Source organism: Protopterus annectens, chromosome 16.part0 (assembly GCF_019279795.1).
Source record: "Protopterus annectens isolate FY-2018-M chromosome 16.part0, PAN1.0, whole genome shotgun sequence".
NCBI classification, from domain to species: Eukaryota; Metazoa; Chordata; order Ceratodontiformes; family Protopteridae; genus Protopterus; species Protopterus annectens.
In genome coordinates, this window is record NC_056750.1 from 878,255,541 (window position 1) to 878,272,847 (window position 17,307).

The 17,307-nt window shown below is 43.8% G+C and overlaps 1 protein-coding gene across 1 annotated transcript in view; it reads right to left on the reverse strand.

The window, feature by feature from the left end:
• Positions 1 to 6,238: 6,238 nt before the first annotated feature.
• Positions 6,239 to 17,307, reverse strand: part of LOC122790379 (zinc finger protein 184-like) — a 161,773-nt gene continuing 150,704 nt past the window's right edge. Inside the window, exon 5 of the mRNA XM_044057892.1 lies at positions 6,239 to 7,911. Within this exon, the coding sequence (XP_043913827.1) occupies positions 6,500 to 7,911 (1,412 nt within the window). The 3' untranslated portion in view covers positions 6,239 to 6,499. The remainder of the gene's footprint in view (positions 7,912 to 17,307) is intronic.

A 17,307-nucleotide genomic window follows, 5' to 3' on the forward strand; every position in this document is an offset into this window, starting at 1 on the left:
TTATGTGAGATCGTCTATAGTGGTAATCCACATGCTTAAAAGTGTGTTACAAATTAACTCTCTGACGGAGCTGCTATCATACCTCTCAACCTTTTAGTGCAAGAAATCTGGACAAAGCCATAAATAAAACTGGAACAAAGGCCCAAAACTATGGACAATTTTTAAATAGTGCTCTTAGAAACTTAGAAAGTTGATAGAACAGGTTTTTCATTATCATGAATTTTCTGGGGGGTATGAAGTCCCAAACTCAAATGTCTATCATTATTTTCTAACTTCAGTCTTCAATGACTTGCCAGAAAACCACATTTTTATGAAAAACGGACCAAAAATATGAGGCATAAATCTGGACATGCTGCGAAAATCTGTACAGTTGAGAGGTATGGCTACTGCATTTATTCAGGCATCCTTGTTTCACAACATTTTGTCTTTGTCTGCATGTAGGTTGGGTGCCAGCATTCACAAGTAATTTACAATCATAGTTTTGCCTATCCCTTTAGTCCACTACAAAATCAACTTAACAGCTTTCACACCAGATAAGACTGAACCAAAAAAAGTGACGCTTATAGCACTTTGCTTTGTAGGATTTATTTTAAACATTACAATTCACCTTATAAAAAAAATGCTTAAACATATTTTACGATGACATAGAACTGGCAAGTGGTAAGCAATTTTCCGAGCCAGAATACGAGAAAAAATAAAAAATCTTCTCCTTCTAATTTTCTCCACAGTTTAGAACTGGATGATCTCACATATTCTTTACTTTTTATTTTAGTACTGACTACAGTTTTATATTCCTTTTATCTGTTGCTTGTGTATTGTGTACAACCTTCATGGTTTGATTTCTCCAAATATTTAGTGTTTTTTTTTTAATAATCTGCTTCATAAGTCAGGGCATTTCTAGTGTCTATGAGAACGTACAGTTGTGTACACTTACCATAAATGTAGATGTTTGAGTGTATTCACTGTTGCAGTCATCAGACTTGGGTTATCTGCCTGCAGGTAGCCCTCAGTCAGCCCGAATACCAGAGTCTTGGGATTTCTGTGTCGGATGCTGTCATGTCTTCCATGACGTCAGATCGTCAGGGGTATAAAACATGCAGCCGATGCCATTACATCAGTTTTCTTACCCCAGATGCCAGTAGCCCCCAAAATAGGAAGCAATTACATGGTGTGGAACACTTCCAGTAAAAAGTAAATACCATAGCCATAAGATATGGCCAAAAAGAGGACAGGTAGCAAGTCTAGAGAAGTCAGGGGGCTGGAGGGAGGGTAACCAGGGCTGCAACAGTGAATACACTTGAACATCTACATTTATGGTAAGTATACACAACTGTACTATGTTCTTCATGTTTCACTGTTGCAGTCATCACACTTGGGTTGATTCCCAAAGCTGATGAAGGGTGGAGGCAGTCAAGAAGTATTAGGGCTGGCTAGCAGGCCTTGTAAGACTGCTGTAGCAAATCCAGCTCTGGATTTAGAAGAGACAGGTAAGTGGTAATGCTTGGTGAAGGTGTGTACAGAACTCCAGGTTGCAGCTTCCAGGATGTCTCTGGTAGGGACTCCCCTCAGAACTGCTGTAGAAGTTGAGGTAGCCCTAGTGGAATGAGTTCTGATCCCCTGTGGGATAGGTTTTCCATGGTGTTTGTAACGGTAATGGATGCAGTGTGCTATCCATTTGGAAATTGTTTGCTTTGAAATGGCCTTGCCCTCTGTTCCTGTAGCAAAGCTGACTAGCAGCTGGCCAGATTTTCTGAAAGGTTTAGTCCTGTAAAGGTAGAACATGAGCTGTCTGCGCACATCCCAGGAGTGCAGGATCCTCTCCCCTTTATTCTGAGGATTAGGAAAAAAGGTTGGAACATGGATGGATTGGTTTAAAGCCACACTGGATACCACCTTGTGCATAAATGATGGGTTAGTCCTGAGGGAGACCCTGTCAGCATGGAAAATAATGCAGGGTTCCACAGCCATTAGTGCCCGTAGCTCAGACACTCTTCTTGCTAGGCTGTTTTCCAGGAGAGGAATTTTAACTCTGCTGTAGCAGCAGGTTCAAAAAGGGGGAAGCATTAGCTTCTCTAGTAGAAAGTTAAGGTCCCAGGCAGGGGTGGGGGCTTTCCTTGGGGGCTTAAATTGTTAGCTCCTCTCAGGAACTGTTTGATCAGAGGGTGAGAAAAGAGAACTGGCTCAGTGTTGTAAATGAGCTGAGATGGCCAAGGCAAGAATCTTAATTGATGAGAAGGATAGGCCTTTGTGGACAGCTCTGCTACGAAATCTAGGATTTGAGGTAAGGAGGGCATGGCTGTGTCCTTTCCTAGAGACTGGCTCCAAGAACAGTATCTTTTCCACTTTTCTGAATAGGATTTCATAGTACTAGGCCTCCTGGCCTCAAGGATGATTTCCAGCACCTGTTTGCTAAGGGTTGCTGGTGGTATGTTCAGGGAATAATCCAGGCTGCAAGGTTCAGTGTTTGCAGCTGAAGATGCAAAATCTGTCCCTCCTGCTGGGACAGCAGGGAGGGGGGGTCTGATGTAGGTGCCAGGGTGGCACTGTTGTCAAACTGCGTAGGAGTGGGTACCAGTGCTGGCGTGGCCAGTCTGTTGCAATAAGGATTGTCCTTGGTCTGTCCTGCTTGATTTTGAGTTATACTTTAGAGAGGAGGGGCAGAGGAGGAAAGGCAAAATTGAGAGGTTTTCCCATGTAAAGGATAGGGGCATCCACTTGCCATGCTTGGCTGTGGGGATTTCTGGTGCAAAATTTGCTGAACTGATGGTTTTGGGGGGAGGCAAACAGGACTACCTCTGGTATCCCCCACCTGTAGGTTAGAAGTTTGAATGAGTTGGGTTCAAATTTCCACTCGTGTGGGTCCAGTTGATTCTTGCTTAAGTTGTCTGCCAGTAAATTTTGTTTGCCTGGCAGGAATTGAGCTTGCAGGTGCACTTGGTTGCTCAAGGCTGTGTTCCACAGGGCCATGGCTAACCTACAGACTGGGTAGGAATGAGTTCCCCCCGCTTGTTTATGCACCACATAACTGTGGTATTTTCTGTCTTTATCAAAAGTTGTCCTGGAAGGATAAGGTATTTGAAGGTTGTCAGAGCATTCTGTACAGCTAACATTTCTTTTTGATAGATATGCAGGTGAATTTGTCCTGGGCTCCATTTGCCTTGAATGCATTTACCTGCCATGTGAGCCCCCCATGCATCTGATTGTCAAGGTTTGGGCAGCGAGGGGTTGAGTGAAACGATGTCCCTTGTTGTGGTTGCAAACCTCTGCCCACCAAAGAAACTCTGCCCTTAGACAAAGAATGATAGGAATCAGTGTTTCCAAGTCCTAAGAATGTTAACAACAGAGACTTTCTAAGTACCACTGAAGTTTCCTCATATGCAGTCTTGCATATGGAATTAGTATAATGCATGAGGCCGTGAACCCCAGGGCTTGCAGTATTTTTCTTGCAGATAGCTGGGTTTTGGTGGCCATTAGTTTGAAGTAGTTTGTCAAAGTGAGGAATGCCATCTGGGAAGCTGTGTTCAAGCCTGCTCCCAGGAATACAATCTTTAGCTGGGCACCAGTTGTGATTTCTTTTCATTTACCCATACTTGGACGATTGCCTGATTCAGGTGGATAGTCAGGAATTGCTACTTCAGCACCTGGCAAATTTGAATATTTCTCTGCCTGCAGTATGCAATGGCTGGAGCCAGGCACTTTTTGAATACCCTGGGCACAATAGATAAGCCAAAGGGAAGTGCAGAGAAGTGTTAGTGCATAGAGCCTGCCTTGAAATGTAGATATTTCCTGCAAGATTCCCTTACGGGGATGTGCAGATAAGCTTCTTTTAAGTCTAGGGTGACCAGCCAGGAGTCCTTGGCTAGCATAGGAAGCAGCTGTCGTAGTGTAAGCATTTTGAATTTTGGGACCGCCAGGGAAGTGTCGATAATGGACAGATCCAGGATAGGTCACCATGAACTCTCTTTTCTGGGCACCAGGAATAGTCTGGAGTAGAAATCCTGTCCCCTTTGCTCTATTGGAACAGGTTGAATAGCCCTGATACTGAAGAGAGAAAATACTTGCTTTTGAGCCTCTGTCCACTGGTTTGGAGGTACGTCTGGCAACCTGCTTGGGGTTGGCAGTGAGTGGAAGTAGAATCTGTATCCCTGGGATACAATGTTTAGGACCCATTGGTCCTGGATAATAGACATCGTTTTCTGCATGCAGGGCGAGTTTTCCTCCTCGGGTGCAAGTACTTGGGCATGGCTGGAAAGGATGATGGACAAGTCATTGTGAACTTTTTCCATAAGGGGGGTGGCTTACCACTCCCTGTTTTTCAGGTGGGAGCACTCCATTGGTTAGATCTCTGCATACCCTGAGACTGTAGTCTTGGTGGTGTGTTGCGCCTGGTTTTGGACTGAGAAGGCCTGGGAGGGACTGGAAGGACCAGTTTTTTCAGAAGGCCAATGCCTACTGAATCTAGGTGGCAAGAAATCTGTAACACAGTTTGCACAGATTTAGTTGTTTCCTCCATCTTTTTAAGAACAACTTCTGCTTTTGTGCCAAACAAACGTTCCTGGTTTAATGGAGCATCTAGTAATTTTGCTTTGACATGGTCTGGCAAGATTTGTACCTTCAGCCAAGCATGCCCTCTCAGTACAGACCCAGTGACAGCAGCCCTACAAGATGCTTCTAAGGCATCAAAACCATACTGCAAAGTATGTTTACTAACTTGGTTTGCAGAATGCAGTAACTCTTGTAAATCTTAATTTTCTGCACAATCTGGAAGCAGCTGCTGGTACTTCAACATGTGAAACTGACAATTTAAAGCCCTTATGGCAAGAGTTGCAGAGGTATATACCTTCTTACTCCGTCTGTCTAAAGCTCTAGAATCCCAGTAGCCTTAATACCTCTAGGTCTCTGGGAAATGATCTCTGGATCCGCCGTGGGATTTTTAAAGAGAAATTTGTGTGAGTCAGGTAGTCTGTAGTACCTGTCAGGCTTTCTAGGAGCTGGTGATAAAGTATCAGGAGTAAAACTGGATTCCATGAAGACATCATCTACAATATCCAGGATGGGGGTATAGCTAGAGGCTTGTGCTGAGGAAAGTTTAAAAAGTCTCTTTTTGGATTGTGGGTAGTCCTGGCATTCCCAGCGGAAATGCTCTCTTAAACTATGCAAGGTTTCACCAAAAGAAAAGTTCTCTGGAGGGGAGGCAGAGGGAATGGAATCCTCTGCATCGGAATCCCCACAGGTAGCTAAGGGAATGTCCTGGTAATCAGAGGGATCAGAGTCATCAGACTCATGGTCTGTAGAATCAGAAGGAAAATCAATCCTTTGTCTTTTAGAGAGGGAAGGCTGGCTTCCCCTAATTAAAGTTATAAGGTCTTCAGCCATTCTAAGCATTTGTTTCTGTGGCATGGGAGCTTGAGCATGCACTTTGGTCATCGGTTTTCTAGGCATAGTGCAAACTCTGGGCCTGAGGAACTCGGTAGTTTTAGTCAGAAATGAAGTAGATGGTTTAATATGAACATGAGAAGGTCAGAATACACCCTCAGAAGCTGGTGCCTGCACAGTGGCTCTGGACTCATCCAAGGTAGAGACATCTGCAGTTTCCAAAGTCGAAGAAGCATCTTGCTGCATACCGGAGTCCAAATGGGTCTCAGCAGAGGCCTGCGAATCTGTAGAAGCGGGTATCAGGGGCTGTGAAGGCGCCTCACTGAGTACTGGCCTGTGCGGTCTGTCTCTGTCTTTATCCTTACATTTTTTTGGAAGATCGGTAGCCGGATGGCTTACTGAAGCCAGTTTGGAATACAGAGAACGAGAGCAAAAGAATTTAGTGACAAAGACAACCTGATGAGGAATAGTTCGGGTGTTAAACAAGACACAAAACCTACAGCGAGGAACATCGTGGTTTGGGCCTAAACGGGTGATGCAGTAAGAATGAAAATCTCTGTTAGGTATTTGCTTTCCACAGGCAAGACAATTGTTAACTTTTTCTGACATCGATTAGAGCAAGAAAAAAGGATCCCCAATGGGGTACTTAGCTTTAGAAGACTTCAGGTTTGAAACTCTAACAATGAAAATTTCAGGTAGCGGCCGACCAGCACTTGCAAACTGCTTCTGCTTCAGGCTCCTGCGCAGCAAGAAAAGCTGATGTAATGGCATCGGCTGCATGTTTTATACCCCTGACGACATGACATCATGGAAGAGGCGACAGCATCCGAAGCAGAAATCCCAAGACTCTGGTATTCAGGCCGACTGAGGGCTACCTGCAGGCAGATACCCAAGTGTGATGACTGCAACAGTGAAACATGAAGAACATCAGTATTTTTTGTTTTGAGGTCTCTCAGGAGAGTTCTCTTCTGTCTTCTCCACATTCCCTGGATCGACTCCTGTAGTTTATGAGGTTATGCATTCTGGTAATCTTGTTTATTATTTAAGTATATTTGAAAGTTATTTTTGTTTGCTCATTTTCCCAATTTAGATGATATCTTGGTTTAAAATTTTATCTGAATGATTAAGTGTGAATGGCTTGATGTTTTTTAAATGTACCCAGCTGTGTGAAACACTTACGGCATTTAAAACATTTGTATGGTTTATCCCCTGTGTGAAAAACTTGATGGCGTTTAAGCTGAGTGCTGCACTGGAACGACATATCACATTCTGTACATTTGTATCGTTTCTCTGTTATGTGACTGCCCTGATGGTATACCAGGCTTGCTCGATCTGTAAAAGATTTACTGCACTCTGCACATTTATATGGTCTTTCTCCCCTGTGAATTCGTTGATGCCTCAGAAGTGAATTTCGACGTATGAAGGACTTGCTGCACTCGACACATTTATGAGGTCTGGCCCCTGTGTGAATGGCCTGATGGCTTTGAAGACTGGCACGAGATGTGAAACATTTACTGCATTCAGAGCACTTGTGCAGCACCTTTTCCCTGTGATAGTCTTCCCTATGAGTTGCTACATGGCCTTTCAGCTGACCTGGATATGTAAAGCTTTTATTGCATTCAGAACATTTATATTGTTTCTCACGGGGTTTCTCACTTGTGTGAATAGTTTGATGAGCTGCAAGAGATCTCTTAAATGCAAAAGCCTTACCGCATTCAGAGCAATTGAATGGCTTTAGCCCTGTATGAATGAACCGATGGCGTACAAGTGTGCTGCTACATTTAAAACACTTGCCACACACATCACACTTATATGGTCGCACCTCTGTATGACTGATCTGATGGTATATTAGGCCACCTCTGTCTACAAAACACCTGCTGCAGTCAGAACACTTGTACCGTTTTTCTCCCTTGTGAATTCGAAGATGCTTGAGGAGATCACCTCTTTGGGTAAAGCACCTGTTACATTCAGCACATTTATGTGGTTTTTCTCCCCTGTGTATGGCCATATGCCTTCTAAGACTACTGAGACTTTTGAAATACTTATTGCATTCAGTACATTGGGGTGATTTCCAGCTTTTGTGAATGGCAATATGCCTTTTAAGATTACGAGCAAGTATGAACTCCTTACCGCATTCGTCACATTTATATGGATTTGTCCCAGTGTGAATGATCTGGTGATAAACTAGGCTTTTCCGTTGAGCAAAGCACTTACCACATTCAGGACATTTATATGGTTTCTGTCTTGTGTGAGCAGCCTGATGGCATACTACGTTTCCTGTCTGTGTAAAACACTTACTGCATTTGGCACATTTACATAGTTTTGTTTGATTACAAGGTTTCTGGCTTGTATCAGATTTAGAATTCTTGCTCAGCTTGTGTTCTAAGTGAAGCTGTGGTACAACAGCAACATGAAGCAAGTTGTAGTCCTTCTCAGACTCTGCACACTGCAAGGTTTCTGTAGGGTGATGTGACTGAGTTGTCCCAAATAATGACTGTTGATTGAATTTCTCACTGCACTCTGGATTTCGTACACCTAAAAACAGATTATTTATTAGTAGCTTACTGCAACAATGACACAAATATCAGATGTTTTATGCTATAATAGCATACATGTAATAATTTAGCCATTTCAAATATCTGGTCTTTATTTTCTTTTTTCAGTAAGATTTCATTTTGCTCTTAACAGGTCTAGGTTTATTTGCGGACCATTGCATCATTAAATACAACTCTTTGGAGTTAATCATCCTGCAGGTGCAGAGGTAAGGTGCCTGTCTGTGCCATTAATGAACTAGATTTGGAAACAGATTTGGGGTGCTAGAGGTGTAAAATGAGGGGTTAGGATGAAGCAGCCGGTAGCCAGCTCATGTACCCTCGGGGTGTGTTGCGGAGAGGTTTAAAATGGTTTACAAGAACGTAGATGGAGACTAAGGACATCAAAAGTTTCTTCTTGTAGAAGAGGTGGGTGACAGATGTTCATTACTTGACATGCAGGTGTGCACGCACCATTCTCTGAGATGTTACTACATGTTGCTCCCTGAAGTAAGCATTTTAATTATCCAGTCAAAGTCAGATAGCTAGGACTGAGTGTCTACAATACCCTCCCCCTGTGCAGCCAGCAGGTCCACCCTGTCAATGGATACATCCAGGATCGCCTGGAAAGGAGCACCCAAGATACTCAGAGAAGAGTCGGAGAGATCAGTAGTGGAGGTGGTGGGGCTGGGGACACACCAGAGGTCAGCAGTGGTGGCGGGGCTGGAGACATGCCAGAGGTCAGCAGTGGTGGTGCGGTGGGGACATGCCAGAGGTCAGCAGTGGTGGTGCAGCTGGGGACATGCCAGAGGTCAGCAGTGGTGGTGCGGCTGGGGACATGCCAGAGGTCAGCAGTGGTGGTGCGGCTGGGGACACACCAGAGGTCAGCAGTGGTGGCGTGGCTGGGGACACGCTAGAGGTCAGCAGTAGAAGTCAACAATGGTTAGATGTAGAATTGGAATGTACATAAAACATACTACAAGCCAACTCAGATGAAAAGTACCAATACAGAAAACAATACACTGCAAAACATTTTCCAGTAAACTCAAACACAAGTGGAAGTACATTTTTAACAAACAAAAATACAGTTTTAAACATTTTGACCCATCTCCATGCAGGCCAGAAAACCAGAATCCTAACCCCAGTCCAGACCCCATCTATAAACCTAATCACTTATTTATGCATATTATTACAGAAATACAGTCAGTATACTGGTCTTTCATGAAAGTTGATATTTTAACCAAAGTGAATTCAGTACTATTATTAATACATCTCAAAATAGGACTAAGACTTTTTGAAAAACTATCAGGACTTGACCTTGAGTGTAAAAACTATACAGGGAATATATATATTTTTCATCTGTGTTTTTATTAGTTCAATTTTGAAACACTGAAGAATATTTGTTTCCAGTTAAAAAAGCTTGGAATATGGCTAGAGAAATGAAACAAATGATGCAACGACAGAACAGATTTATATATATATATATATATATATATATATATATATATATATATATATATATATATATGGATCTAGGTCATAAGATCGACAGCTCATATGACAAACTCATTTCATCGACAGCTCATTTGGCTGACAAAAAGTATAGGTGGGGGGCTTCACCCCCCACACCCCCCCAATGTGGGGGGCTGTGCCCCCCACACCCCCCCAACTATATATAACAACTCAACAGTCGCACAACAGTGGGGAGGGGGGCAAATCCCAGGTTTTTGCCTTGAATACTTTTTGTCAGCCAAATGAGCTGTCGACCAAATATATATATATATATATATATATATATATATATATATATATATATATTCAATTATTCAATTCCAGAGGAGACTTGCAGCAGTTAACACATGCTGGACAGACATGTCACAGAGAAAGTACAATTAGTATTTGCAATCCAGGATACAACAAGAGAGGTACCACTCCATACAAACACAAGCATCTGTTATGGGTTATAAGGAAGCAGTGGCAGTACAGAGTTTTAGTTCTTTATTACTGTGTAAAATCATCACTTTTCTGCCACTGTGCTCAAGTATTACTGCATTAACCACATAAAAAGTCTACCATAAGTGCCCACGTAGACATATTAATTAAAGCAGTAATAAACACACTCGGTGTGACTTTTTTCAGCAAAGTTCCCTAGTTAACAGAGAGGATTTATTACAGTTTTAATGAAAATGCATAGTTAGTAGAACATTCTTATACTGCTAGAATGACATTCCCCTAGTTCTCGGTTATCTGTACTAGGATTGGTTAATTCATTTTCAGACTGCAGTAAATGCGAGCCTAAGTATACATAGTGCGCTTTTGTGTAAAATGCAGTGCACTACCTATCCCCTGGTTTGTCCAGCAGCTCTGCCTCTGAATGCAGGAACTTTAGTTAAGTACCAATGTTTGCACTGGGACTGTCACAGCTGACTGCCCACTCAATACCACTACTCCAGTACAAGCCACACCCCTGTCACTTCTACCATATAGTCAGAATATGACCCTCCATACACTATGGATGTTGATTAGTTCTGTTAAGTATTCCATGTAGGAATTTCAGTCCTTGGACTTGCCAGCTACTGGCTTGTTGGTTCAGAATTACTCTACTTTGTGATTTACACAAGTTATCCATCTTGGATCCTAAACAGCATTATTTCTGTATCAAGTAGTGTCCTGATACCAGACATGTTACTCAAGAATTATCAAGCATGATGCCATATAATTATACTGCCTCTAATAACCTTATGGAAAAATAGTAAGATTCCACACGGTAGATGTCCTCAGAATGAAAACTAGTTGGCATAATGGTTAAGGTATTTGCCTCCCATGCACAAGGTACAGGCTTTGATCCTGACCTCCGGACAATGCCTGCATGAAGTCTGCATGTTCTCCATGTGTTTCTTTGGGGTTCCTTCCACCTCCCAATAACCATGCTGAGTGTTTCCATCTCAAAATCACCCAAGAATGGAGTTGTGGGCAGCAGTACAAAGTCTAAATGGTACCATACAGGGGAAAGAGTTGCACAGATCAATTGCTTTGGGTATCTACCGTAGTGTACAGTATCCTCAAGGCAGGAGAATACAGATCACAGACTGTGGGCCGTGGCAGGGCTAGCCATTTGATGGTGTAAAACATGGCTTATGGTGATTTGGTCATGTGGACTAATACCAAATGGGCATGGGTATTTGCCGGTAATAAGAGGGTTGAGGACCCAGCCTTCTCTGACCTACGCCAGGGATCCATGCTAATGGTGGGAAGGCTGTGTGTGCCCCTATTCACCAGTGTGTGCCTACCATAAAGCCTAGCAGTCTTGGGTCCATAAGTTACTGGCCTGGCAAATGTCTAGTTGCCCAGCTTAGGTTAGCTAGGACAGCACTATTGAGTGAAAGCTGGACATAAAAAAAAAATCAACCTGCCAAACATGAACTAAGAATCGCTACACTTAATTTAGGTTGTCTAACAGGGCGCAGCTTGGAAGTGGATGACATGATGGTAAGGTGCAGGCTGGACATCTTATGTATTCAGGACACAGGATGGAAGGGAGGTGCAGCAAGCCACTTGGCTTGGGATCTAGAGTCTACTACTCAGGAGGAAGAGGACAGACTAGAAAAGGTGTGGGAACTGTGGTGTGGGAGAGGATTCAGAAGACAGTGAGGGATGTCATCAGAATTGGTGACAGACTCATGGCAATCAAACTCCAGCCTAATGATAGGCTGAAATTATGAATACTGCCCTATGCCCCACAGAAAGGTTGTCATAGTGAGGAAGAGTGCAATCAGACAGCAGTTGCAGGACCTACAAGATAAAGCAGGATAACCTGAATTACTGTTGATAATGGATGACCCGAATGCACATATCAGGAGACACAAAACAGGATCTCCGGTTCGATTCTCGGCTGGGGTGCCTTCTGTGTGGAGTCTGCATGTCCTATTTGTGGTCACGTGGGTTTCCTCCGGGTACTCCAGTTTCCTCCCACATCCCAAAGACATGCTGTAGCTGGACTGGGCACTCTAAATTGGCCCTAGGTATGACTGTGTGGGTGTGTGTGCCTTCTGTGGAAGGTTGGGTGCCGGGCTGGCAACTCGAAACGCTAAAACTCCACTGCCAATCATGAGCAGACAGGTGATCCGCCGTGGTGACCCCTAACCAGGAAAAGCCAAAAGAAGAAGAAGAAGAAGAAGAAGAAGGAGAGACAAAACAAGATACGAGGACTGGATGGGTCAACATGAGTGAGGCAACAAGAATCAAGGAGAGGCCATTCTAGACTTCTGTCTGGCAAATGGCTAGATAGTGGCCAAGGTTCAGCAAGACAGTCACAAGATCACATACAAGAATGGCCAACATGCAACTCAAGTAGACTTACTCCTAGTAAAGAAGGGCCACTGGGGTAGAATCAGTGATTGCAAAGTCTTTCCCATTCAACCAACAACATAAACTACTGGTTGCCACAATTGGCTGCAAGCAGCAGTCAGAAAAGGCTCTAACATCAGAGACTAGGCTGAATACCTGGAAGTTGACTGGCGAGAAAGCACAACAGCTCGAGGCATTACTCGGGCTTTAGCACCTCAAAATGACGAAACAGGCAAAGGTGAAGAATCACAACACCTCAAAACAGCATTTGTGGGGACTACAGAACAGATATGCAACTCAGCCAGGTATGGAAATAAGGTACATAAGAAAGCTGGTGGTGAAATGCATGAGTCCAGCAGGTCATCAAAAGAAAGGAGGAGTGCAGAAAAAGTGGGGGATGGAAAAGATGGAGCAAGCTAAAAGGGAATACTGGTTGGCTTACAAAAAGTCTAACAGAGGAGTTGCAATAGCAAAGTACAGGGCATCAGAGGCACTCTACCACCTTCCGGAAAGTGACTCAGTAGGTGGCACAAAAAAACTATATCAGGTTGCAAGGCAAAGACAGAAAACTAAAGAAGATAGTCAAACATCCTTCATAAGGGATACCAGCAACAACCTGCCAACCAGATCACATGTCATCAAAGGTAGATGGAAGGAGTACTTCCAGCAGCTTCTGAATTAAGAAAACCCCACAGACGCTGTACTGACCCAGACGCTGCCTACTATGAAAAAAACAGGAGGAGTCTACCATAGAAGATGTGAGAACAGCACTAAGGAAAATGAAGTCGGGGAAGCAGCAGGTGCAGACAGGTCACAGCAGATTTGAGCAAGAAGGGGAGAAATGGCTCCTGAGGGTACTCTCATAGCAGTAGGAGAGAAAGGTACATCCTAGATGACTAGAGAATAAGCATACTAGTGTCTGTGTTAGAAAACAAAGGGGACATTCACAACTGTTGCAGTATACAGGTATCAAACCTTTATCACGCTACATGAAAGATCTGGAGAACAGACACGAATACACAAAGTAATAGAAAGTCAGATGGGAGATGAGCACTTTTGATTCAGATCAGGATGCAACACAACTGACCTGGTGTTTGCAGTGAGACAGATAGCTGAGAAGAAGCTTGAGATGAGGAAATAATCCAACTGCGCATTCCTATAATTGGAAAAGCATATGATAAGGTTCCAAGAAACCTGATTTGGCCAGTCCTGTGGTGGTTCAAAGTCCCAGAAACAGTGGTAGAATTAGTGCAGGCTATGTACAAGGACCCAATGACTCAAGTACAAATACTGTTCAGTCTCACAGAGGGAGTTCTCATTGGGAGTGGGTATGCATCAGAGTGCAGCTCTGTGCCCACTGCTGTTCATACCAGTGATGGACTACATTAGCAAACAGCCTGAAGGGGAAAGATTAACAAAGAAGCTGTATGCAAACGGTGTGGCATTACAGGTAGACACTGAGCAAGAACTTCAGCAAAGGACACAGGAATGGAATGCAAAACTGAATGCACATAGGATGAAACTGAGTACAGTTAAGAGTTATAATGGCAACAAATGGGGGCAATCAGAAGAAGCTAAGAATTGAGATAGAAGGGATAACAGTGGAACAGGTTAGCTACTTAAAGTATCTGGGAGGGGTGGTTGAGGAGAAGGGAAGTCTGAATGAAGAGGTCAAAGCTAGAATCAGAGGGGCTACAGCCAACTGGCACAGAGTGTCAGGGGTAGTTTGTGACAGAAGAATGCCAAAGAAGCTGAAAAGTAAAGTGTACAAAGCAATGGTGTGATAAGTACTACTGTATGGTAAAAGCAGAGCAGCTGAGGAAGCTAGAGATGATGGAAATGAGGTGCCTGAGAAGGGTTGTATGATGCACACTGTGAGGCAGATGAAGAAATGAGGACATAAGAGCAGAAGCCAAAGTCATTCCAATTGCAGAAAAGTCAAAGAGTACAGATTACAGTGTTTTAGGTACATGTGCAGAAAAGTAAATACAGTCTGGTGAAGGAGATTTGGTACACACGTGAAGAAGGCAAAAGGAAACAAGGGCATTCAGCAAAAAGATGATGAACTGTGTGAGACAAGACCTGCAACAGTTAAGGCATGAGTGTTAAAGTAGGAGAATGGCACTGAATAGGGAGATGGTAACCGGTGACATGGCACCTTGGCCTCATGTAGAAAATGGGAAAAGGGAGGTTTATGAGGAGGAGGATGACCACAGTCCTCAGAATACAAAATGACAGAAACTTGCCTTTTGCTTATTCAATCCCTTACGAAATTCTTGGCACCTGTGCAAGTCTTTACTATGGACCACACCTAGAGTCCTCCTTGGCAGAAAACTGCATGCATCCATTGGGAAAAGGATGCTTTTTTTCTCTTTTCTTGGAGCTTGCAGTACAGGTGGTTTAAAGCCCACCATTCGACAGAGGAAAAAGGGAGGGATAACACTATTTCAGGGAGCCTTCCAGCACATGAAGACACATAGAGTGCTAGACAAAGGAAAGGGCTCACCATTTTGGGAGTACTCATTTTTTTTTACAGATGAACACCATCATTATTGCTACTGAAGATTACACCACCTGTGACACCCATGCACTGGCCCAGCAATCAAGGAGCCTCAATCCTCACCACTAACACCGTGAGGGGCATCCATATAGGGGAAAGGATAATAAATACACACACAGTAAAGTACAAATTCCCTTAAGAGCACACAGAGATCACAGTCAGTCTTGGGCTGGTTTCTCCCCTTCTCTCCAGGTCCCCAATAAGACTCCCCACTGCCACAGCTATAAGGTCCAGATCTCAGCCTAGTAGGCAAGCTAAAACCTCCAGCACCCTCTATGTCCAACCAGTGCTTTGTGTCACTGCCCAAGTAGGTGACACACACACACTTTGAGATAAGGGTTTATACAACCACACAGACACTCCTGCGGAAGGCTGGCACAGGTTCTCCAGCTGTGCCCCTTTTACCCAGACTATATGGTAGAAATCACTGCCACCACCCAGCTAATATTTATCAGCTACTCAAAGACCTTTATGAATGGGTGTCCAATTATACTGTGCAATATTATTATCCAAATGGTAAGTGCGAGTGAACAGTCAAAACTTGTTTGGAGTCACTTGGTACAGTATCACTATATACATGCAATGTACTCTTAGAGCTTACATTACCTCTAAACAAAACAGCCACAGTTGAAAGGTTTAAAATATTTAATAATAAATAATAAAAACACAAGACAATACTTCTTACTACAAAGTGCTAGTCAAGAGTTCAGAGATCACAGAGAAATACTTAAAATAATACAGCAGAAAAGTTCTGACATCACAGAAAAACAAACTAGTCTTATCTTCTTATTTCCTAGCTATATCTAATAGAAAACACAGTTCTAAAATCCTACTTACATATAGACACAGGCAGAGTGGTGAGTTGGATGTTCTCAAGACAAATGCTCTAATGCTCTCATTCTTTCTGTCCTTAAATTGATAACACAGTACCACTGATTCATTTCAGATTACATCATTTCTTTCTGGTTCCCAGGCTAACAGACTCTCATCGGTTAATAGCCCCTTTGAACTTGCAGCTGGTCAGTAACGAGAATATAAAAGAAATTATACATGCAAATTCTAGCCATCAACTCTGGCCTCAAAACAATAGGCAGAATTCCTTCATCCAGACGTATCGGCTCCGGGTTTTGACATCAAAGTATTGACTTGTCGGCTTTGTTACAGGAGAGTGCACTGTTGTTACATTTTTGCAGTTCCACATTTAACATCATTTTCCCATTTAAGAGAAAAAGCTTGTGGCTTATATTAATATTTACAAATGACAGAATTATCTCCAAAATTCTATCTGGCTAGGCTGGCAGCCTTCACCTATCTTCACACATCTCCCCCCCCCCCCCGGGGGGAACTCAAGCTAGTTTTGCAAGTGACATTTGAGAAATGTGGCTTGAGAGGGTTAGGTCTAGCGGAGTATACCTTACCCCATTCCCTGTCTTGACAGCCCATCTGCACTGGCATTGCTAATCCCACTGTGGTGCTGCACTGACATAGTATATGCTTGCAACCCTAGGCTCCATCTTAGCAACTTGGCATTTTGCTGGCTGGCTCTGTTCTTCCTTGTCAGGTCTGTGAGGGGAGCAGCTATGGTACTATAACTGGGGATTAACTTTCTGTAGTACCCTGCTGACCCTAAGAATGCTCTCACCTGCTTTTTGGTAACAGGTGCAGGCCATGCCTGAATGGCTTCTACTTTGGCAAGTTCTGGCCTGATCTTACCACTCCCCACTCCCCACTCTATGCCCCAGGTAAGAGACCTCTGCCATACCCACCTGACATTTGCTGGGCTTAGTGGTCAACCCTGCAGTCTGCCCAGCACCTCCCTGACATGCTGAAGGTGCTCTTGCCAGGAATGGCTGTAGATGGCAATATCATCTAGGTAAGCAGAGGCAATCCCTCCTGCTAGGATATGATCTACCAGCCTCTGGAAAGTCACTGGGGCATTTTTCTTCCCAAAGGGCATCTTTGTGAACTCACACAAGCCAAAAGGAGTCACAAAGTCTGACTTCTCTCTAGCACTGGGAGTCAAGGGCACCTGCCAGCAACCCTTGGTAATAACAATGGTTGTAAGATACTTAGCCCCACCCAGCTGCTCTAGGGCCTCATCTGTCCTAGGCATAGGGTAAGCTTCTGACTCGGTGTGACTATTTAATTTCCTGTAGTCCACGCAGAACCTGCTGCTGCCATCCTTCTTTGGAACCAGCACCACTGGAGAGGCTCAGGGACTGCTGGAACACTTGAATCACCCCTAGATCCAGCATCTCCTGTATCTCCTCTCTCACAGTCTGTTTGACTCTCTTAGGCACCCTATAAGGGGCCTGCCTAATAGGCCTATGGGTTCCTGTATCCACTTGGTGCTGCACTAGGTGGGCGCACTCTGGTTTCCTACTGAACATGTCCCCAAACTCCTGTAACACTGCACAGATTTCTCAAACTTGGGTAGAAGATAGCTGCTGGGACATTGCTACCCCTTCCACTGAGGTTTCAGTCTGAGCCTCA